The 25,388-nt window shown below is 38.2% G+C and overlaps 1 protein-coding gene across 1 annotated transcript; it reads left to right on the top strand.

The window, feature by feature from the left end:
- The first annotated feature begins 674 nt into the window (after nucleotides 1–674).
- Nucleotides 675–25,388, top strand: LOC114321814 (carotenoid 9,10(9',10')-cleavage dioxygenase 1). The gene is made up of 12 exons (XM_028269046.2): nucleotides 675–1,000; nucleotides 1,139–1,276; nucleotides 1,364–1,466; nucleotides 22,767–23,029; nucleotides 23,269–23,448; nucleotides 23,538–23,616; nucleotides 23,716–23,797; nucleotides 23,879–23,941; nucleotides 24,035–24,495; nucleotides 24,581–24,645; nucleotides 24,752–24,910; nucleotides 25,006–25,388. The coding sequence occupies exons 1-12, from the start codon at nucleotides 896–898 to the stop codon at nucleotides 25,120–25,122; spliced, it is 1,815 nt and encodes a 604-aa protein (XP_028124847.2). The 5' UTR covers nucleotides 675–895; the 3' UTR covers nucleotides 25,123–25,388.

Raw genomic sequence — 25,388 nt, 5'->3', positions numbered from 1 at the left:
GATTAGAGCACATCATATCAGATCAAAATTTTATTCAAATTTAATGTAAAATTTGAGTAAACACCCAAAATAAATAAAAATATATTATTTTCAAAAATTATCTAATTTATTAAAACCCAAATAGACTCAGGTGTCGTTTGGGAAGTGGGTTGACTTTTTGACTTTTTTAACTATTTTAGTCTGAGCTAAAAAGTTTGGTTTGTGAAAGATTTTTAATTTTTTGATTTTTTTAACTTTTTTGTGAAAGAATAGTATAATAATTATGGGTTAAATGTAATATTTAATTTGTTATGACTAAAATAATCTATTTTATCTTTTGTGTCTAAAATAGTTAAAAAAAACTTTCAACCCACATTCCCAAACGGTGCCTCACATTTATCCGACAATTTTTTTTTTTTTCTTTTTTTTTTTTTTGTTCCATTCCATCCTCATGGCACCCTCATCGAGGAGCTTTGATTCTGCCGTTGATAAGATAAGCCCTCATCTAACACACCAACCAACACATGATAAATGTAGGCTGGTATTACCAAAAAAATAATAATAATATAATGTAGGACAGTGAAATTAATTGCATTGGGAATATCCCATATTGCCCAGTCTATTCATTTGTCCCCGATACTGCCAAAGTGGCTCTGCCAATATATCATCACTTGCTTTGTTTATTTGTCAAATTTATGCAATTTTTTGTTTTTTATATACAAAATGATGATGCTCTTCCACAACTCTTCATCTTTGCTTCCCCGTAAATGCTTAGTCTTAGCACCATTGCTTACCTATACGTCATTTTTACAAGACTCTGGTTTTGTGTTCATAGTTGTACAGTTTATAACAGTTACAAATTTCTAATATTATGAGGGAGATAGACAGATAGAGCGAGAGAGAGAGAGAGAGAGAGATGGCCATTTCTAGTTATGCATTCCAAGTGAACTGTTGTGTGCAAAAGCCTTCCATCTCACACAGATTTGATCACTTCAAGACTTCATTGTCCTCTTCTTTCAAGGTATACTCATCTCTCTCTCTCTCTCTCTCTCTAATGATCTGTGATGGGTCTGAGTCCAAACTTAACCATGCAAAACAAAAGCAATTTCCACAAATTACTTTCACCATTACTTATCTAGTCTGTTTTCATTATTTGCAGCCATTCTTCAGAGATTTTCCTGAATTTCCCACGAAAATCGACATTGCTGAAACTGCCAAGAACACTTCTGTCAGATTAATTGATGCCTTTGTTGATTTGGTGTTCGAATTCAACGACCAGCCATTGCTCCCATCTCAGGTACCTACAGAAATAATTTTATTTTACACATTTATTTTGGTAATCTTTATTGGTTTATATGTTAATTTATGTACATAAATTTAGCAGAGTAACTTTGCTCCAGTGGAAGAGATAGGAGAAGCAGTTCATGTTACCGCCATTGAAGGGAGAATTCCACATGATTTTCCTAAGGGTGTTTACATAAGAAATGGTAAACAATTTCAAATTTTCAATATGATCATATTCACGTCGCAATTAAACCACTTGTCAAGAAAATTTATCAAGAAATCTGTTCAGAATTGGATTATGCATCGTCCTAATTGAGTTGGATTAGCATATTTGAGTGTCCTTAATATCTAATATAGAGTAATTCTCTTAGTTGTCATCAACTGTTTGAAGTTTATGTGAGAGAACTCATTGATGGGGACAAGAATTAATTCAAAAGGACTATGTTAACAATGAGACAGCATGCAAGACAGCAAGAATGCACTGAAAAAAACCAAAGGATGAAACGTCAACAATAAATATAAGACAAAGAAGGTAAATAGGAAATTTGGTGAGTAGAATGAACAATCGATACGGCTAATTTAGATACTGATGTTTAGAAATCCAAACCAGCCTGCAACAAACCCCACCAATGGCATTAGATAGAAGACTTCATTTAACATTACCACTGTATTTGGTTGGAAGATTTAGGAAATAATTTAGAAATAAAAAGAGAAAAAAGAGGTAAAATATAAATAAAATAAATATATATTTCATTTAGTTTTACACACCTTTTCTTTTTCACTTTTCAAATTCCTTTCTAAATCCTTTAATCAAGGATTTACACTTATAAAAACAGTCTGCTGTGTAGTGGCAAAGTCAAGATTTTAGTTGACAGGTAAATACTGTATGGATGATTTTCCGACCACACTGCTAACTTAGTACTTAACTGGAGAACACTGGCAGAATAGATTAAGCCTGAACGACCTGCAACAGAAAGAAAAGTTTCCGGCGGTGGCTCGTCCACCCGGGGGCACTCCGACGATCAAGTCAGTACTCAATATCTCTCAAAGATAACCAATAGTGTTTAATTCACTAGACAGAATATCAAAAGCATACCTTAGACCCATGGGGGTGCCTTTCTTTTATAGCAAACTCAATTCTAATCCCAATAGGAGCCTAGCTCTAATGGACTTAGGATTACTGCTAATCTTGGGCTCCCAGTTGAATTAGGATAAACTCTCTAAGAGTCCTATCTTTACCCAAACTGAAATCTTCTCTCATTCTATGACTCTTATCCCTTATCCGTTTATCTCGGATTCCGACATCTTCGCAGATAACCTCGGTTTAGCCGAGATCATCTCGGTATCATGACCATGGCACGTGGCACCTCGGCTGGCACTCCGGTGACACCTCGGCCACATGTTGTCATTCAAAAATTATGTCCCCGCAACTGCCCCCTAGGTTCTATTACCTCGGCATCCTGAGGTGATGGAACCTATATCATTCCTTCCTTTAATCATGACCCCGGTTTAACTTCAACTTGTAAACTTTTCTCAAGTTTCAACAAGTGTTAAACATAATCTCGGTTTAACTTCAACTTGTAAATTTTTCTCAAGTTTCTACAAGTGTTAAACATAATCTCAGTTTAACTTCAACTTGTAAACTTTTTTCAAGTTTCAGCAAGTGTTAAACAATGATCTCGGTTTAATTTCAACTTGTAAATTCTCTCAGAATTTCAACAAGTGTTAAACAATGATTTCGGTTTAACTTCAACTAGTAAATTGTCCACAAATTTCAACAAGTGTTAAACAATAATTTCGGTTTAACGTCAACTTGTAAATTTTTCTCAAGTTTCAACAAGTGTTAAACAATGATTTCGGTTTAACTTCAACTTGTAAATTGTTCACAAATTTCAACAAGTGTTAAACAATGATTTCAGTTTCAACTTGTAAATTGTCCACAAATTTCAACAAGTGTTAAACAACGATTTCGGTTTAACTTCAACTTGTAAATTGTCCACAAATTTTAACAAGTGTTAAACATAATCTCGGTTAACTCTTCTCTTCTCGGACTTAATCATCTTAGGCCGAGATCTTGTCTTCTGGGATCTGAGATCTGGAATCCGGGATCGACTTACTTGGGCTGAGCTCTTGTCTTCTCATATCCAGTGTTATCTCGGCTTGATAGGTGAGGTCACCTCGGCATCTTGTCGCTTTCTCTGGAGATAATCCCTCAGATCCTCCTTGGTTCGTCCAGAAGCTCGGCTATCTTCGGATTTCAGCCTCTTTGGTGTACTACTTCCTATGTCATTGCGAGACCTTTTGGACCTCCCTCCATTGGTCGCGTCGAAACAGAGGTCCTTCCCCTGAACATGCCGATGTTCTTTGGAGTCAGCTTCCTTGGTGCGATGTGTCCTCTGTGAATCTCCCCTTCTTGATTCTCCTCGTCCGACCTCCCTTGAAGACCGGTGAGAATGTTCTTTGGTCCTATCGTGCTGAAGAGTCGTAGGAGTTGTCTTCTACCCCCTTGCCTGGGCATCTTTCTTGGCTGCTGGAATCGGCGTATCTTGTGACGGGAACGGTGGCTGGAGGTCGTCCTCGTTATAATACTTGCTTCGGTCTGATTTCTTCAGCACGTCGCCCTCCTGGCCGACGTCCTCTTCTCCGTGATTCTTATCACGAGTTTCTTCGTTGTAGTTGTCTTCTTTGATGCTAAGGTCGACAGGTTTCCCACTCCCAGTAGGAATGTCATCCCCAACCTTCTCTTTCTGTCCGTCGTTGGCTATCTATTCTCTTGTCATTTCCACAGATGGTGCCAAATTGTGTGGGTAATTTTCTGACCACACTGCCAACTTAGTACTTAACTGGAGAACACCGGCAGAATAGATTAAGCCCGAACGACCTGCAACAGAAAGAAGAGTTTTCGGCGGTGGCTCGTTCACCCGAGAGCACTCCGACGATCAAGTCAGTACTCAATATCTCTAAAAAATAACCAATAGTGCTTAATTCATTAGACAGAATATCAAAAGCATACCTTAGACCCATGGGGGTGCCTTTCTTTTATAGCAAACTCAATCCTAGTCCCAATAGGAGCCTAGCTCTAATGGACTTAGGATTACTGCTAATCTTGGACTCTCAGTTGAATTAGGATAAACTCTCTAAAAGTCCTATCTTTACCTAAACTGAAGTCTTCTCCCATTCTAGGATTCTTGTCCCTTATCCGTTTATCTCGGATTCCGACATCTTCGCAGATAATCTCGGTTTAGCCGAGATCATCTTGGTATCATGACCATGACACGTGGCACCTCAGCTAGCACTCTGGTGACACCTCGGCCACGTGTTGTCATTCAAAAATTATGTCCCCACAACTGCCCCCTACGCCAAGGTAACCTCCCCAGATAAGCCGATGACATCATTCTCAGTGGAATTAGACAGATTTGAGGCACCAAAGCGGTTCAATATGCCGAGGTTTCAAATATACGATGGAAAGTTAGACCCCAACTTCCACGTTGGACTATATTTGAACTCAATGGCATTGTATAGTGGGAACGAGCCGTTGCTCTGCAAAGTGTTCCCCTTATCCTTTGGGGAGATTGCATCAGATTGGTTCCGCAAACTACCGAAGGGAAGTGTGAAGACTTGGGAAGGCCTGGCCAAGATGTTTGTGGTCAGGTTTGTGACAAACAAGCTGCAGCCATTAAGGGTGGACGCATTAATGGCTCTAAAGATCAGCAAGGATGAAGGCCTTAGGGCCTATGCAAAAAGACACTATGAGGTGTTCAATCGAATACCCGAATGTAATCAAAAGGTGGCAGTCGTATCTTTTAAGAATGGCTTGAAAGACAATTGTCAACTACGAAAGTCTTTAGCAAAGACATTGCCAAAAAATATGGAGGAGCTCATGGCGAGAATCGAGAAGTACGCCAGAGCCGAAGAAGACACGTCGGGAACTAGGGAAATAAAACAAGAGAAAGGAAACGGCTCGCCGAAGCGAGGCTGAGGTAACAATGGAACGAGCAGACAAGAAGCAGAACTGAGGGCCACACAAGCAGTAACAACTGTGTTCCGAATCCCAATTCCCAAAGGCCTGGATCAAATTCGGAACCAGCCCTATTTCAGAACGCCAGAAAGGACTCCAGGAGAGTTCATGGGAAGAAACATTGGCAGGCATTGTGCCTACCATAATGAAGATGAGCATACAACTCAGGGTTGTAGAGCCCTGAAAACAGATTTGGAAGATCTGGTGAGACAAGGACATCTGAGAGACCTTGTCGATGAAACCAGAACAAGGGAAGAACGGGCAAGATTGCCTTAGGCACCAGTAGCCCTGCCTCCCCTAGCACAACAGCCGCAGGCAGGAGGACCTCGGATAATCAACGTAATCCACTCGAAGGTCAACGAAAACGAAATCCAAGAAGAGACCCAGAAAGTGAAGCACCTGCAACATGTTTACCAAGTCGAGGAGAAAAGACATCGGGCAGAATAATGCTAAGGACCAATGATAACCTTTACTGAAGCCGACCTAGAGATGGTCCAACATCCGCATAATGATGCCTTGGTAGTATCCCTCCAGGTTGGGGAGTGCCAAGTGAAACGCATCCTGATTGATCAAGGCAGCTCTTGCAACATCATGTACGTCCGATGTTACAAGGAGCTTGGCCTTCACCCGGATGATATGGAACAATCCAACGGCCCAATGGTTGGGTTCAATGGAACGCCGACATGGCCTTTGGGAGCAGTAAGCTTAGAGGTGCAGGCTGGCACCAGGAAGATCAAGATAGAATTCACCATCATCGACACACCCTCCCCTTACAACATCATCTTGGGAAGGCCATGGTTGCATGCAATGGGGGCAGTTCCCTCAACATTGCATCAACTATTGCGATTCCCAACAGAGCATGGGATAAAGGAAATCAGAGGCGATCAGCTGCAGGCGAAGAATTGCTCCATGGCAGCAATGAAATATACCTACAGCGTACGAGAGCCAGAGAAGGCAGAAATTGAAGATGAGGACGTGGAAGTCCTAGAAGACGTCGGCAAAGAGGCAGCTGAGAAGAGCGAAAAGGCACTAAAGAAAATCCTCGTCCAGGATGGGGATGAAGAACATTCTTTCTTCTCGGCTCGGGCTTAGCCGAAGAAGAGGAAAAAGAGTTGGAAACTTTCTTGAGAACAAATATTGAAGTGTTCGCTTGGACACCTTACGAAATGCCTGACATTGACCCCGAGGTCACGTGCCACAAACTGAATGTTGACAGGTCGGCCAAACCTGTAATTCAACGAGCCAGAAAATCGACGTTGATGCACGTCGAAGCAGTAGAAGAAGAAGTAGATAGACTTCTGGAGGCCAGGGCCATTAGAGAAGTACACTACCCAACATGGCTATCCAATACAGTGGTGGTAAAGAAGAAGAACGGTAAATAGAGGGTCTGCGTAGACTTCACCAGCCTCAACAAAGCCTGTCCCAAAGACAACTTTCCTCTGCCAAAGATTGACCAGCTAATAGATGCCACTTCAGGGCATGAAAGAATGAGCTTCCTAGATACCTACAGGGGGTACCACCAGATAGCCATGTACCCCCTAGATAAAGAAAAGACAGCGTTCATCACCTCAAAAGGCTTGTACTGTTACAGAGTAATGCCCTTCGGGTTGAAAAACGCAAGAGCGACTTACCAAAGGCTAGTAACCAATATGTTCAAATACCTGATTTGCCGAACAGTAGAAGTCTACATCGACGACATGGTCGTTAAGACCAAGGAGCCTGAGGGTCATCTTGCCGATCTAAAAACAGTCTTTGAAATCCTTAAAACATATCGACTCCGACTCAACGCATCGAAGTGTGCATTTGGAGTTAGATCTGGTAAGTTTTTAGGATACTTGGTGACCAGAAGGGGCATCGAGGCCAGCCCAGATCAGATCAAGGCCATCCTAGAGTTGAAGAGCCCAACGTCGGCAAAGCAAGTGCAGATGCTAATTGGAAAGGCCGCAGCCCTGAACAGATTCATTAGCAGAAGCTCAGATAAGTGTAGACCTTTCTTCAACTTGATAAAAAAATCCACTGACTTCCTGTGGACAGAAGAATGCGAAGCCACTTTGGCCGACCTGAAAAAATATTTGACCACAGCTCCAATTTTTTCAAATCCAGAATCTGGGGAGGAGCTGTTCCTGTACTTAGCTATTTCGGAACATGCGATAAGTGCAGTACTAATCCGAGAAGAGAAAGGGGAACAAAGGGCTGTTTACTATGTAAGCAAAACCCTAGCCAATGCAGAAACGAGGTATCTGCCCTTAGAGAAGTTGGTACTAGCTTTAGTAATGGCTTCAAAAAAGTTGAACCATTACTTCCAGGCCCATAAAATTGTGGTGCTAACAGAGCACCCCTTGAAGTCCTTACTGCAACAAGGAGACCTGACAGGAAGAATAGCCAGATGGGCAGTCACCCTAGGCCAGTATGACCTAGAGTACAGACCAAGGACAGCAATCAAAGTCCAGGTTCTGGCCGACTTCGTAGCCGAGTTCACACTAGAGTCCATCGAACATCAGGCTCCGTTGAGCCAAGATGAACGATGTCCAACCAAGCGAGGAGAAGCACAGCCAAAGGCAAAAGAACAAAGGAAAGAGGACAAACTCAGATCCTGCAGCATTACATCGGCGACTCCTTTCGACTGTTTGTTGATGGGAGTTCAAACCGACAAGGAGCGGGGGCAAGAGTAGTATTGATATCCCCAAATGGGCAGGTACTAGAACAGTCAATTCGTTTGGGGTTCAAGGCCTCAAACAATGAAGCAGAGTATGAGACACTCATTGCAGGACTGAAGTTGGCAGCAACAGTGCAAGCAGATGAGGTAATAATTTTTTGTGATTCACAACTAATAGTTAACCAGACAACAGGTGAGTTTGCAACCCGAGATGAACGAATGTCGGCCTACGCAAAGGAAATCATCAGACTGTTAGCCTTATTTCAGAACTGTCGACTACTTCAGGTAAGCCGAGATGACAACAGCTATGCCGATGCGTTGGCTAACCTAGCTAGTGCAGTACAACCTGGAAAAGCAAGGACAATAATGATTGACCACCTGTCGGGCCCAAGCATTGAACCAATAACCACAGAGCATGAAGCAATGTACATAGACATGGAACCAAGCTGGATGGACGCAATTGTTGCGTTCCTAAAAGAAGGAATGCTGCCAGACGACCGCAAGGAGGCACACAAGATCAGATTGAAGTCGGCAAGATTCAGTCTAACAGCAGAGGGACACTTCTACAGAAGATCCTTCGCTGGACCCCTTTTAAGGTGCGTACACCCTTCGCAGGTTGAAGATTTTTTATACGAAATTCATGAAGGAATTTGTGGAAGCCACGCTGGGGGCAGATCACTAACTCACAGGGCCATTACCCAGGGGTATTGGTGGCCTTATATGCAGAAAGACGCAGAAGCCTACGTGAAGAAGTGTGAACAATACCAAAGGTTTGCACCTTTGATACACCAGCCAGCTGCTGACCTGAACCCTGTATCCAGTTCTTGGCCATTTGCCCAATGGGGCATGGATCTCGTTGGACAATTACCCCAAGCAACTGGACAAAGAAAGTACTTGCTGGTAGCAACAGATTACTTCACAAAATGGATAGAAGCAGAACCTCTTGCCAAGATCCGAGATGTGGATGTCAAGAACTTCATATGGAGAAACATCATCACCAAATTTGGAATTTCGAGAGCAATTGTTGCAGACAATGGAACACAATTTGACAGCAAGCTAATCAAGAACTTCTGTGCAAAGTTCAAGATCAAGAACTACTTTTCAACCCCAAGCTTTCCACAAAGTAATGGACAAGCAGAAGCATCCAACAAAGTAATTTTGGATGGAATAAAGAAGAGGCTGTAGGCAGCAAAAGGCAAGTGGGTAGACGAATTGCCCAATGTACTCTGGGCATATCGGACTACGCCGAGAAGATCAACAGGAGAATCCCCCTTCGCCATGGCTTATGCCACAAAAGCAGTCATTCCGCTGGAGATCGGCATCCTAGGAATCAGAACCCAGGGAGTTGAAAATGGGACTAATGATGTACTCTTAGCCCGAGATCTGGATCTTTTAGAAGAAAGAAGAGAGAAAGCTGCAATCAAGCTTGCAACATACCAGCAGCAACTTGCAAAAACTTATAACAAAAAAGTCAATCCAAGAGAGTTTCAAGTCGGCGACCTAGTCCTGAGGAAAATCGTCGGCAATAAGAAGGATCCTAGAGAGGGCAAGCTTGGCCCAAACTGGGAAGGACCTTACAGAATCATCTCGGTACTGGGTAATGTGGCATATCGATTTGAAGATAATGAGGGCAAAGAGTTGCCAAGACCTTGGAACACTTGTAATTTGAAATTTTTCTATCATTAAAAACTCTTTGTTCCTTTGCCATTCATCGAAGTAAATAAATAAAGATTCTGTTCTCTTTTCAAGAATACTTGACATTGTCTCTAGAATACATGCATAATGAGAACCCAAGTGGAACTCAGGTTCACATTAGGAGGCAGAGAGAAGAAGAATATGCTTAACACTTGTTGAAATTTGTGGACAATTTACAAGTTGAAGTTAAGCCGAAATCATTGTTTAACACTTGTTGAAATTTGTGGACAATTTATAAGTTAAGTTAAATCGAAATTATTGTTTAACACTTATTGAAATTTGTGGACAATTTACAAGTTGAAGTTAAGCCAAAATCATTGCTTAACACTTGTTGAAATTTGTGGACGATTTATAAGTTGAAGTTAAGCTGAGATCATTGTTTAACACTTGTTGAAATTTGTGGACGATTTACAAGTTAAGTTAAACTGAAATTATTGCTTAACGCTTGTTGAAATTTCTAGACAATTTACAAGTTGAAGTTAACCCGAAATCATTGTTTAACACTTGTTGAAATTTGTGGACAATTTACAAGTTAAGTTAAACCGAAGTCATTGTTTAACACTTGTTAAAATTTGTAGACAATTTACAAGTTGAGTTAAACCAGTATGATGTTCAACACTTGTTAAAAGTTTACAAGTTAAGATTAAAACCAAGACGTTTGTCTATCCGAGGTGCGTCACCCCGAGAAGATTGTACAAAGAAGGAAAAGTATGTGAAAGACATGAAGAATATTCTAAGTATAGAATCATGCAGAGGCAATAAAGAGAAGACAAGAGTGCAAGCACTTAGAAAAGAAAAGTTGTATTAGCATTTACCAAGAAAATGGCACATCGGCCATACAAAAAGCTTACATTGTTCCAAAAGATAAAGAAACAACAAAATACAAGTAAGCAAAATAAAAATATAAAGCTAAGACTCCTCTCCACCAATTGGTTGAATTTGAAAATCAGATGATTGTTGAGAAGACATCTTAGCAGCCTTATCCGCCGCCACCTCGGCATCAATTTCTGCAAGAGTGTCATCAAGGTTCTTATCAGCAAGGGTGGTATCGCCTGATTCCTTCTCATAAGCAACATTTTTGTTAACCTCATCGCCTTCTTCATCTTGAGTCAAGTCTAGGACTTGCTCATTTTGAAGAGGGGACTTAGCCCCATCAGCATCTTTGGATTTTCTTACCAAAGCCTCATCCTCTTCCTCATCACCGTCCTCAAACTCAGATTCGCCGACATCTTGACTTGGGGGTTGAGTTGGAGGGAATGGAAGAGGAATGACATCAGCTTTCCTCAGTGGTTAGTCCTCTAGGACATTGAGTTTCTTTAGAAGGGACATCCAACCAAGGGTGAAACCCTTGTTGCATGCCTCTTTCACCTGTTGTTCGTAGGCATCTGTAACGTCGGCCATGCCTTGGGCATACGTCTTCTCGTCGGCATCTTTTATTTCGGCTTCTTTTGTGGCCAGTATCTCTTGAAGCTCCTTTTCGGCTTGGACCATTTTTTCCTCGGCTTCTCTCTTCTGAGACTCAGCCACTTTCCTGATAGCCTCAGCAGCCCCAGCCTTCTCTTCGGCATTGGTCTGAGCTTTGATTGCAGCCTCGGCTTGGTCCTCCAATTTTTTCATCTTTGATTGAAGACCTTTGTTGGTCTTTTGGAGGGAAGAGAACTCCCTCTTCATCTCGACAAGCCTCTCCCGATTCTCAAAAGATTGCATTGAGAAAGAGTGGGCATGCTGGATGGCCTGAAAGAAAACAGAGGTATTAGGAAATATTCAAAGTATGAAATAAAGGGAAGGAAAGAAGAAAATTACCAAATAGAAGACATTTACCTGAACGGAGTGCTGAAGCATTAGAGCATAGTTCTCATACTCACTGTACTGGGCGTTTCGCTCCAGATCGCCTGGAAGAAGCAGAGCGGTACTGAGTGCAACGCCGACGTTGATATCATCGGCACTATCACTTGCCATGACAGGCTTGTCTTCCAGAGTAATTGTGGGGCCCAGGGGGCATCAGGCTTTTTTGATCCCGAAGTTGTTGCAGAAGAAGACCTCGACTTTTTTGGTTTTGGGGATTCTAGTGGTTGAGACTCAGAGCGCCTTTTCCCAGCGGAAGGCTGAGATTTATCACTCTCAGCCAACTTTGAGATAGGCAAGGTGTCTTCAGATTCAACCTGAGCTACCTTAGCCTTTGGTTGAGCCTTTTTTATTCTTTTCGGCTTCGGTGGAGGTTGGGTTTGTGCTGGTTGATCGTCAACAGATGATGGAATGCTGGCCAGAAGATCTTTTGCAACTGGTTTTGGGCGACCCATCTCGGCAGTAGAGACTGTTCGGCGTCAACGGCGGCGTTGTGATATTAGAACCAAGTATGGAGCTGAAGTTGACGGTTGCTCGGCTGGATCAGAGGTTGACCCCTGGTCTGTCCGAGATGTGGATATGGTCTGTAGCGTTGTGGCAGATGGTGGAGAAAGACTTTTTTTCTTCCTCCAAGGGACGTCGGCAAAGCGGACCTGTATGTTGGAATAAAGTTGAGGAGCAGAGGCGCCTTTCGTTTGTGAATTAGCAAGTTCAGAAGTTTTTTCAAATCCTTGCTGGGATAGAAGGATTGGCGAAAATTCTTTGGAAGTTGAGGAAGAGCTGCAAAAGATAAAAACAGCACAGACATTAAAACAAGAATATTGAAAACTTTATGCAAGAAGATAAAAAGAAACTTATGAAAGGTGGCCCTTACCAGCTTCTTCCCCCAAAATAGTGCGGCTTAAGGGATAAAGATGGAGGTTGTCGTTTGGCTGAAACTCCCAATTGCCCGAGACAATGAAGTAATCGTCTCCAGTTCCCTTGTTGGAGTCTAGGAGGTCGGCTACGATTTTATATTCGGTGGATCTCGGCTTAAGGTAATAAACATAGTCCGTGTCTTTTCTAAGACGACACATGGTATAACAGTATGGTATAACAGTATTGGGTTAATAAATCAAACAGATAAAAACGGGAAGAGCTCTGTTTGGATGAGCAATAAATCCAAACCAGTTTAATTCTGTTTGAAAACTGGAAGGGCCCTGTTTGGACGTACAGAAAATCCAAATCAGTTTAATTTGAATTCTGGATTTTATTTTACCAAAAAATAAAATTAAATTCAAATGTTTTTGGCTCAAAAAGATTAGAAGCCCAACCCAATCACACACCACGCACCCGCGCCCAAGCCCAAGCCCAGCCCAGCCCGCCCGACCAGACGGACAGACGGCGGCGGCGCGCGCGCGCGTGTGGTGATTTTTGGGTCCAATGGGTCTAGCCCATTTTGCCCATAACCTCTCCCTCTAAAACACTTGGGTACCCCTTGGGACACACTCCAAGTATCTAACCCAAGCCTTATAAACCCTTTCAAAACTTCCCACCAAATCAATGTGGGACAAGCCAATTTACAACCTTAAGGAATTTCCACCAAAACTCCATTTTCATGGAGTATACTTTGGCTTCAATTTCCCATTCACTCGGTAATGGTTTTGAGCAACCAAATATACCACGTGAATCACAACGCGACATAGAACGCGTTACCATTTTGACCCGAGTAAATCGACACTCGGGGCCCACCTAAAAAATAGACCAAATTTGAGAAAAAATTCTGGTTTTACCCATAATTTTTCTACCATTTCCAACAATCCCCCACATGAATGGAATTTGATGACAACGGAAATGCAACAATATGCAGACTTTAATGAAAAAGTATAAGTCGAAAATATCTTGCATCAGGATAGGTTGTTTTCGGCCTTGAACCTTCCCTAGTGATAACCTATTGGACTTACTGGCTAACCAATGGACGCGATGCCTTGAATTGGTCAGCCGTTTGTGTAAGCCAAGACAACAGATTTCACACAAAATATCTTCTAACACATCGTGGTTCTCACTATTGTGTTCATTTTGGCCTTGAACGCGCCTGGTTTTCATAAGTGTTTCTAGAGAATTTAGCCTTTTCATTCTCATAGAACCGGCCCCAGTTCAACACTCATATAGGTGATTCTTATTGTGAGTATCTCCTTATACTCATCTTGATTTTATGCTTTAACCAAGATATAAGTAATCATTAAAAGCAAAGCTTATCCTTATACCCCTGCAGACAACATATGTTGCAGATATCACTCTCACCATAGGAATGGGTAGGAATTTTAATCCCTTGGTGATTTCTGGCGAGTCATACATAACTTAGTTGTCCCTTTGAACTTAGTTCTTGGGATCTCCAGTCATATAAGTAGGGTTACCATTATGACGACTCTTATGTAATAGGCTTTAATCCCATCCCCTTTGATGAACTATACACTAGCTCTTTTGTCAAACCTTTTGTTAACGGATCCGCAATATTCTTTTTAGATTTTATATAATCTATTGAGATTATTCCGTTTGACAACAATTGCCTTACGGTATTATGTCGACGACGAATATGTCGTGACTTACCATTATACATATGATTCTATGCCCTGCCTATTGCAGATTGACTATCACAATGAATGCAAATAGCTGGCACAGGTTTTGGCCACATTGGAATGTCTTCTAAGAAGTGACGAACTCAGATTCCATTGTGGATCGTGCGATGCAAGTTTGTTTCGTGGATTTCTAAGAAACAGCAGCGCCTCTTAGAGTAAAGACATATCCACTAGTGGATTTTGAATCTTTAGTATCCGATATCCAATTGGCATCACAATAACCTTCGAGTACTGCTGGGTATCGAGTAAAGTTCAAACCATGATCACGAGTAAATCTTAGATATCTAAGAACCCAAATGATCGCTTTCCAATGGTCTTCTCCAAGGTTACTAGTGTACCTACTCAATTTACTGATAGCATAAGCTATATCAGGACGAGTACAATTCATTAGGTACATTAGGCTTCCAATGATTTGGGAGTATTTTAACTGAGACACTGCATCACCTTTATTTTTCGATAAATAAAGACTGATGTCTACAGGTGTTCTAGCTAAATTCAAATCATCCTTGATAAATTTATCAAGAATTTTCTCAATATAATGAGATTGAGATAATGCATATCCGTCAGATATTTTAGTAATTTTCATTCCTAATATAACATCTGCGACCCCCATATCTTTCATATCAAATCTTTCGTTAAGCATCTGCTTAGTTGATTTGATCATGTTTTGACTGCTTCCAATGATAAGTATGTCATCCACATAAAGACAAACTATGACATATCCTTGGTCAGTATTTTTAACATAGACGCATTTGTCACATTCGTTTATCTTAAACCCATTAGTAAGCATTGCATGATCAAATTTTTCATGCCATTGCTTAGGTGCTTGTTTTAATTCATAAAGGGATTTTACAAGTCGACAAACTTTCTTTTCTTGCCCTGATACTACAAACCCTTCGAGTTGTTCCATATAGATCTCTTCATTTAGATCACCGTTTAAGAAAGCTGTCTTAACATCCATTTGATGTATTTCTAAATTAAACAACGCTGCTATAGAAATAAGCATGCGAATGGATGTTATTCTTGTCACATGGGAATATGTGTCAAAATAGTCCAGACCTTCCTTTTGTTTGTCAATTGAACCATCTGCTTTCATTTTTCTCTTGAATATCCATTTATATCCAAGAGGTTTAGAACCTGGTGGAAGATCCACCAATTCCCAAGTATGATTTTGCATAATGGATTCAATTTCATTATTAACAGCCTCTTTCCACAAAGGTGCTTCAGGACCTGTCATTGCTGCCTTAAAGCTTTGAGGTTCATTTTCTAACAAATATGTCAGAAAATCTGGACCAAAGGATTTTGATGTTCTCGCTCTCTTACTTCGTCTTGGTTCATCATTAGTTAAATCCTGTTGGTCGAGACTATTACTAGTCTCTTGTGTTTGATTGTCATTAGTCTCTTGACTTTGTGTATAATCATAAGTTCTTTTCTGTGAACTTAATTTCTGTCCTTTCTTGTAAGGAAAGACATGTTCAAAAAACACAGCATTCCTTGACTCTATAATAGTGTTCACATTTATATCAGGTATTTCTGATTTATAAGTCAGAAACCGATGTGCACTACTATTCTGAGCATAACCAATAAACACACAATCTACTGTTTTTGGTCCAATCTTAGTCTTTTTAGGAACAAGAACTTCAACTTTTGCCAAACACCCTCACACTTTTAAGTATTTGTATGAAGGTGGTCGACCTTTCCACAATTCATAAGGAGTGCTGTTGGTTTTCTTGTGGGGTATTCTATTAAGAACATAATTAGCAGACAATATTGTTTCCCCCCACAAGTTCTGTGGTAAACCTGAACTTAGTAACATGGCATTCATCATTTCTTTTAGGGTTCTATTCTTCCTTTCAGCAATTCCATTTTGCTGTGGAGAATAAGGGGCTGTAGTTTGGTGAATAATGCCATGTTATACACAAAATTCATTTAATGGTGCATCATATTCACCACCCCTATCACTTCTAACCATTTTAATGGTTTTACCAAGTTAATTTTCAACTTCTGTTTTGTAGAGTTTAAACATTTCTAAGCCTTCATCTTTACTTCTAAGTAAATAAACATAACAATATCTTGTGCAATCATCGATAAATGTTATGAAATACTTTTTGCCTCCTCTAATTTGAATAAATTTTAAATCACATACATCAGTATGAATTAATTCTAGAGGTTCGGTTTTTCTTTCAATCGATTTAAATGGAGCCTTAATTAGTTTCGCTTCTACACAAATTTCACATTTATGATTAGGATTAATTTCAAACTTTGGTATATGATCTAAACCAATTAATCTACGCAAAGCATCAAAATTCACATGTCCTAATCTACCATGCCATAAATTTGACTCAAGAATATAAACAAAAGATGTGTTATTCTTATTCATAGCAACTTTCGGTACAACTGTCATTACATTCAACTTAAAGAGACCATCACTCATGTATCCCTTACCAACATACATACCACTCTTTGTTCATACAAATTTATCAGACTCAAATACAAGCCTAAAACCATTTTTACTTAACAAAGACCCAGAAATTAAATTCTTCCGGATGTCAGGTACATGCAGTACGTTGTTGAGGGTTAGTTCTTTCCCTGATGTCATCTTCAAGATCACTTTCCCTTGTCCAGCCACAGTAGAAGTAGAAGAATTTCCTATAAAAAGTTGTTCACCATTTGCAGCCTCATTGTAGGTAGTGAACATCTTCTTGTCCGCACAAATGTGACGAGTTGCTCCAGTGTCAACCCACCACTCTTTGGGATTTTCAACCAAGTTAGCCTCAGACACCACAGCAGAGAGGTTGATGTCATTCACTCCGTCAGAGATGTAATCCAATTCTGTTACATTGGCCTGATTGGTGGTATTCTTACTTGTACTTCCATGATCCTTCTTAGGGCGGCGGCAGTCAGAAGCTCGATGTCCAGTTTTGCCACAGTTATAGCATTTTCCTTTGAACTTCTTGCTACTATCGCCTTGTTTAGGACCATCTCCAGTAAACTTCCTCTTTTTGTTATGTGGTTTATGAACTTGTTCAACCACATTAGCCTTGGACTCAATGGGATTTTTCCCATTTCTCTTTTCAGCCTTTCGGTTATCTTCCTCAATTCTTAATCTTACAATCAATTCATCCATAGTCATCTCTTTGCGTTTGTGTTTTAAATAATTTTTGAAATCTTTCAAAGCCGGTGGTAACTTTTCCACTAAAGCAGCGACTTGGAATGACTCGCTAAGAGACATACCTTCTGAATGAATATCATGCAAAATTATTTGAAAACTTTGAACTTGAAATATTACTGTTTGGGAGTCTACCATAACAAAGTCTAGAAATTTACCGACGACAAATTTCTTCGTGCCGGCATCTTCTGTCTTGTATTTCTTCTCCAAAGAATCCCACAATTCTTTTGCTGTTTTCAGAGGACTGTATACATTATACAGCATATTGTCAAGGCCATTTAGGATGTAGTTTCTGCACAGGAAATCTGAATGTTTCCAAGCATCTACAGCGGCAACAACTTGCCGATCACTTTCACCCTCTTTAAGTGTTGGAGCCTCTTCATGGAGAAACCGGGCCAAATTAAGAGTCGTAAGATAGAACAGCATCTTCTACTGCCATCTCTTAAACTCGGTACCGTTAAATTTTTTCGGTTTTTCTCCATGATTGATTGGTACATGAACATGGTTCTGAATAGGGACCGATGTAGGTGTAACAATAGGAGTACCACTGCCAGATGCAGTTTCAGTTGTAGTAGCCATAATCTCTGATTACAAAAATCAGAAAAAATTAAAATACAAATTAATTTTCTAGTTACTAAAACCAGAAAATAAATTATAACAACAAAATAATTTTATTTTCCTTGTTACTAAAACTAGAAAATAAAATATCACAATAATTTTCTGTAATACCAAATAATATTCTGCAATTGTTAATGACACCAGTATATTACTACTAGTTGTCAAAGAAAAGAGATAGTATATTATTACTATCTGTCAAATAGCATAAATCACTATTTATTTTTCCAACCAGAATATTACTTTGAAAACACAGAAAATTAAATACCATGAAGATACCAAAAAAGGAATCTGTCTTAAGATTGTAGGACAATCTTCACTGTATTTAAAAGGTTTAATTCTATTGTGTACACAACAACAATTAGAATTTAAAGAAATAAAGAAAATGAGAGAATTTGTTTGATTACAAAAATCAAACTCGAAATAATAAATAAATAAATAAATAAAACCACAGATTTTATTTTGTTACAAAAACAAAAATAAAATCTGATTAAATAAACAAATAAAAACAGAATAAAATTAAACAACTTACTTGGTTAATTTATTTGAATAACTTTTCTGATCAAGTCCAGTGTTTAACACTGTATTCTTAAGACAGATTCGTCCTCTCCACGGTGCTATCAGAATTTGGACGTCTATCTCCCAGGATAAAATGATCTTATCAACGAATAAAAGCAGCACTACAATTTAATCGTTCGTCGAACACACAAAGTGTTTACACTCTTTCTTTCAGAAATAAGATGCAGCAAAATGCAGAGATTTAAAGTAGAGAATAGAGTACGAAAATTGGAGTGAAATCCAAATGGGAAGCTAGTCTATTTATAGATGTAAAGGTGGCTCTTGGTTTTGAATTGAACAGGTATGAAACCTGTTAGTTTCAAATTTAAACAGATTTGAATCTGTTGGGTTAATAAATCAAACAGATAAAAACGGGAAGGGCTCTGTTTGGATGAGCAATAAATCCAAACCAGTTTAATTCTGTTTGAAAACGGGAAGGGCCCTGTTTGGACGTACAGAAAATCCAAATCAGTTTAATTTGAATTCTGGATTTTATTTTACCAAAAAATAAAATTAAATTCAAATGTTTTTGGCCCAACCCAACCACACACCAGCGCCCAAGCCCAGCCGGACGGCGGCGGCGGCGCGCGCGCGTGTGGTGATTTTTGGGTCCAATGGGTCTAGCCCATTTTGCCCATAACCTCTCCCTCTAAAACACTTGGGTACCCCTTGGGGCACACCCCAAGTATCTAACCCAAGCCTTATAAACCCTTTCAAAACTTCTCACCAAATCAATGTGGGACAAGCCAATTTACAACCTTAAGGAATTTCCACCAAAACTCCATTTTCATGGAGCACACTTTGACTTCAATTTCCCATTCACTCGGTAATGGTTTTGAGCAACCAAATATACCACGTGAATCACAACACGGCATAGAACGCGTTACCATTTTGACCCGAGTAAATCAACACTCGGGGCCCACCTAAAAAATAGACCAAACTTGAGAAAAAATTCTGGTTTTACCCAGAATTTTTCTACCATTTCCAACACAAAACACGCTGGAAGGGGTGAACGGAATAAGTTTCAGAGCAAGGAAGCTTGAACAATGGCGGACTCGAGTAGAGAAAGTTAGAGAGAGAAGGAGTTTTCTAGAAACGAAAATAAGGTGAAAGAAAAAAAAACGAAGCGATGTTTTGTTAAAAATGAAAACGGCGGCAAAAAGTAATCAATACGCCTGGAAGAACGTATGCGTCAGACGGCGCACGTGAGAGAGAGACGGCTTACAGACGCGTCACAGGTACGAACTAGTAAGAAAGAAACGCGTGGCTAAAAATGGTTAAATTATGGTGTATGACAGCTCATACGCGTGAAAGGGTTCTTGAAATTCTTGTTCTTCAGCAATGACATGTCGGCCAAAATAATGATCTCGGCTGAGATACTGAAAACCGACGTACTGGAAAAATGGAATGATATAGGTTTCATCACCTCAGAATGCTGAGGTAATAGAACCTAGGGGGCAGTTGTGGGGATATATTTTTGAGTACCAACATGTGGCAAGGTGACGCCGACGTATCAGCCGAGGTGCCACGTGTCAGGGTCATAACGCCGAGGTGATATCGATCAAGCCGAGGTTATCTCCGAAGATATCGAAAGCCGATATAATCGGATAAGAGATAAGGGACAAGACTCCTAGAATGAAGAGGAGGCTTAGCTAAGATCAGGATAAAGCTCTTAGGGAGTTTATCTCTGAAGGAGTCCAAAGTAAGTACTAAACAGGAATTTATAGAAGTCAGGCTTCTATTGGGATTAGGATTGAGGTAACTATAAAAGAGAGGCACCCCCGTGGGTCTAAGGTACGCAATCTTATGCTTTGAGCATTGAGTTTAGCATTATTGATTATTTTTTAGAGATATACTGACTTGATCGTCGGAGTGCCCCGGGTGGTCGAAACCACCGCCGGAATCTTCTATTTCTGTTGCAGGTTAGTCAGGTGTCATCTATTCTGCCAGTGTTCTCCAGCTGAATACTGAGTCGGGCAGTGTGATCAGAAAATCACCCACACAAATACTAATACAAATTATTAGGTTATATCAATTTTTAAAATAAAATAAAACAATTATCAATATTTCAGAGCTACTCCAATATCATATATATCATTATAATAAAAAAATTATCTTGATAGTTTTTTTAGATTTAATTGTGAATTAAATAAAGATTCAATCACTAATTAATAGTTGGTTGAGTTTGTTGGAAAAAAAAAAAAATTGGAAAATTTTAGAAGATATATATAATTTTAGAAAGAAAAAATAAAAAAACGTTTCCAAAAGATTTCTTAAAAATTGAGGAGGTGCCCCTGCTGGTCCCTTCCTGGCTCTATGCCCGTTGCTATGTAATATATCTTTCCTTCTTCGTATCCCGCTTTAAATGAGAGTTTATTCTGTTTGGTTTCAGTTTTTAAAATTTATTTTCTAAAAGATTTTATTTTTTCATTTTTCGTATTTTTTTTTCTTGTTTTCATTGATTTTTTTAATATTTTAAGTAATTTTTTTAATTTTTAGACACACCTAATATAAATACACTTAAAAAGTATAATATTTGTGAAAAAATCCTTTAAAAAATTCACTAAATATCAAAAATATAAAAAAATACTAAAATTCAGTACATTTTTCATACTTTTATATATTTATTAATTTTTAAAAATATTTTTTCACAAATATTTTACTATTTAAATATATCTAAGTAAGATGTATCTAGAAAAGTAAAAAAATTACCGTACTTAAAATTTTAAAACTATTTACTAAAACAAAAAAATATGAGAAAAAAAACACTTGATTTTTAAAAAATTGAAACCATTGATCCGTAGTGTATCTTGTTCTCTCCATATCCTGCTTTGATGAGAGGGGGTCACTTATTTTATTTTATTTTATTTAAATATTTAACAATCACAGCATCCTATTGTTATCAGATAAGAATTAATAATATATATTGAAAATTTGGCAATACATACAGTGGCGACTCTAGAGAAAAAAAGTTTAGTGGGTTCAAATAAATAATTAAGCTTGGTAAGAATTGTGCTCATAAGTGAGAGGTGCATGTGGTTTGAATAAAAAATATCAAATAAAAAAAAAGTGTTGTCAACTAAGCTACTCTAATTAATTGATCATTGGTATATATATAATATATATTAAAAAGTATGAATATATACATATATATATATATATATATGTATAATTGTGAGAAAAGATTATTAAAATTATATATATTATTTTGCATTATTTGAACCTTTATCAACACCCATTGGATGATTGTTGTAAAAATCCTTCTCCTCATAATAATATTATGATTATCCAATTTTATATTTTATTTTATTTATCATCACTGTAATGGTAATATATACAAATAGTGAAGTTTATTAAATTAATACAATATTAACACATGAAATATAATTTTAAACATCTACTCACATACATCTACTCAATTATAATAAAATATCAAATCATCTCAAACTCCCATACTCCAAAATTATTTCCAAAATACATATACTTCCAAACAAACTAAAAAAATTTCTAAACTCTCTCTCCTAAAATCTTTTTTTGAAAATTTATCTTCCAAAATCAAACCAAACACACCCAATATATATACAAACGTTATTTATTTTTTGAGGTTTGTTTACTTTCTCTTAAGTTGTGTTTAATTTATGGATTTAGGAAAAAATTTAGAAAAGGAAAGGAAAAACGTGTATGAAATTTAGTAAAATATAAGTATATTTATTCACATTTCACTTATATTTTTTCTTTCTCCCTCCAAATTCTTCTTTAAATCTTTGAACCAAACACACAACCTTATAAACTAAAGGACATAAAGAAGAGTTTTCTCTTCCCCTTTTCAAACTCCTCTCAAAATCCTTGAACCAAACACACAACCTTATAAATTAAAGGACATCAAGAAAAGTTTGAAATAGGGGTTCAAATAAAAAAAATTGAGAGGGCTCAAAAGGGAATAAACGTGCATGTCTCCTAACTGTATCATATATATATGAAGTTATTGTGAGTGTTTGAAAAGTTGTTATTTTAGTAGGTTATTTTAGTTTTTGATTATTTTAGTAGGTTAAAAATTTTGTGTTTGAAAAGATAGTAGGATTTTTTTGTTATTGGATGTGATGTTTGTGAGAAAAAAAAATGATTATGGATTTAATCTGATATTTTGTCTTATTGACTATTTTAACTTATTTTATTTTTTTATAAATTTTAGTCTAAAAGTCAAAAAAAATAACCTTTGCCAAAAAATTCAGTGGGTTCGGCTGAAGCCTCTGGAATACACCTGCCGTCACCCGCGAACACACGTTAAAATGTCATTAACTTGTGCATGTTGTTTTATTGGAAGTGCAGGCCCAAACCCCCTATTTGGAGGATTTAAATCAACGAAGTCCATGTTTGGTAGATCAAGTCACATATGGGTTGAAGGAGAAGGAATGCTTCATGCTCTATATTTTAATAATGAAGACAGAGATGGCAAATGGACAGTCCTCTACAACAACAGCCATGTTCAAACAGAGACTTTCAAGTTAGAGAAACAAAGAAACAAACCCTCCTTTCTTCCTGCTATCGAAGGCGATTCGCCAGCTATTTTGTCTGCTTATCTGCTTAATTTGGTATCGTTTTCATTTGTTTTCTCTTTTCTTTTTCCTGAAAGCACAAAAAAATTGTTTGGCATACTATTTTCTAGAGATTATTAAGAAAACAACCCACTTTTTGGAAATATTAAAAAGTTGTTTTTGATTTTTCAAAATCTTATTTGAATAAAAATGGAAACGGTAAGTGTTTTCAAACTTTTTCATTTTTTCTTATTCCAACCAAAATACACAAAAACTGAAAATTCTAATTTATGCAGATGAGGTTTGGCAAAGTGAACAAAGACATTAGCAATACCAATGTGTTTGAGCATTCAGGGAAGTTCTATACAATTGCTGAGAACCACTTGCCTCAAGAAATTGACATCCTCACACTTGAAACTTTAGGCCATTGGGATGCCAATGGAGCTTGGAATCGACCATTCACAAGTCACCCGAAGGTACCTAATTCGTTAACTGCCACAAAAATGTCATACCCACGATTTAATTTAATTTTATTTATTTATTTATTTATTTTTTGGTGCCATAGAAAGTTCCGGGTACAGGGGAGCTGGTTATGATAGGGGTTGATGCAGTGAAACCTTTCCTTGAACTCGGTATAATCTCAGGTATATTTTTTTGTGTTCTAGTTTTAGATTAATTCACATCTTAAACACATTGATCTAGAGGCCCTTTGTAAATCTGAATTTTTTTTCCCTCTTTATCAGCCGATGGAACGAAATTAGTTCATAAAGTTGATCTCAAATTCAATAGGACTAGCCTTTGCCATGATATAGGCATTACACAGAGGTAAATTACTGATCTAATACATATTTTCTTTTTCTTGGTCTCCAAACAACTAATAAATTCTCTCATTTTTTTGTTGTGCAGGTACAATGTGATCATGGATTTTCCTCTAACTATAGACATAAACCGATTAATCAGTGGAGGCCCGTGAGTATTTGTTATTAAGATGCATTTCTAACGAAATTTAAAGTACAAAGTTGAAATTGTTCTCTAACCATGATCTGGAATGTCGTTATTCAGATTAATAAAATATGAAAAGGAAGGATATGCAAGAATTGGTGTCATGCCTCGTTATGGTGATGCAAATTCAATCAAGTGGTTCGAAGTGGAACCAAGTATCGTATTTCACATTATCAACTGTTTTGAGGATGGCGATGAGGTTGTGCTTTGGGCATGCAGAGCTCGTGGGTCAATTATTCCAGGGCCTGATCTAGGCTTGAACAAATTCGAGTGGTTCTCTAGGGGATTTAAACCTCTAAATTCAACTGAAGAAAATAATGATAGTTCAGCACAAGATTCATTACTTTTTTCACGTTGTTATGAATGGAGACTGAACATGAAAACGGGAGAGGTTAAGGGAATGAATCTCACTGGAACCGAGTCCTCCATGGATTTTCCTATAATAAATGAAAATTTCACAGGTTTAAAAAATAAATATGGATATACCCAAGTTGTGGATTCCACTGCAAGCTCTACTTCAGGTAAATTTTTGTGAAAGAAACAGAGAAAATTATCTTTATGACTTCAATGGCTAACTATATAGCTGTGTATCAATTTTTAATTTAGGCATGGCTAAATTTGGGGGACTAGCTAAGCTATACCTTGAAGAATCAGAACCCGGGTTTTCTTTGGTAGTTGCCTTCTTCATGTTCCTTTATCTTTTTTTTTTTTGGATCTTTTGATTCTATTATCGAGGCTTATGAATCTGATTTTCGACAACTTTGATTTGTGAATCAGACAGAGAGATGCGAAGAGTTTATAAAGGTGGAGTATCATAAGTTTGAGGAAAACACTTTCTGTTCCGGGGCTGCATTTGTCCCTAAACATGAAGGAGGCAAAGAAGATGATGGTTGGATCATCACTTTTGTTCACAATGAACATACTGATACATCATTTGTAAGTAATTGTTAGTACAACAGTAACTATAGTCTAATTGGGAACTCTAATGTCATACATTGATTTATGAAGATTTAGTATTTGCTCTATTGCAGGTCTATATAATTGATACGAAGAAGTTTTGTAGTGAGCCGGTAGCCAAAATTACACTACCAAGTAGAGTGCCTTATGGTTTTCATGGAGCTTTCATGTCGATACCTTTGCGACATTAACAAGATATGAAAGATTTATGCAAACCATATATATATATTGATAGCGGTGTAAATCTTGCATATATGTGTATATTGATTTGGGAAGATGTGGGTTGTTTTTCTTGTCTATTTTGGGAAGATGGTCATAACAAAAGTTGTTTATAAGCAACTTTTTTATGAGAGAGGAAGTGGGTTATAATCTGGGAAGTGGATTAAATAGGCTGTTGAATGTGAAAGAAATCATGTAAAGGAGTTCAGATTTTCTAATGGCAATAGTTCAATTTTTT

Source organism: Camellia sinensis, chromosome 13 (assembly GCF_055761805.1).
Source record: "Camellia sinensis isolate YWXY chromosome 13, ASM5576180v1, whole genome shotgun sequence".
Taxonomy (NCBI): Eukaryota; Viridiplantae; Streptophyta; class Magnoliopsida; order Ericales; family Theaceae; genus Camellia; species Camellia sinensis.
Note: the sequence above shows the minus strand (reverse complement) of the source record. Positions and strands in the feature narration are given on the sequence as shown.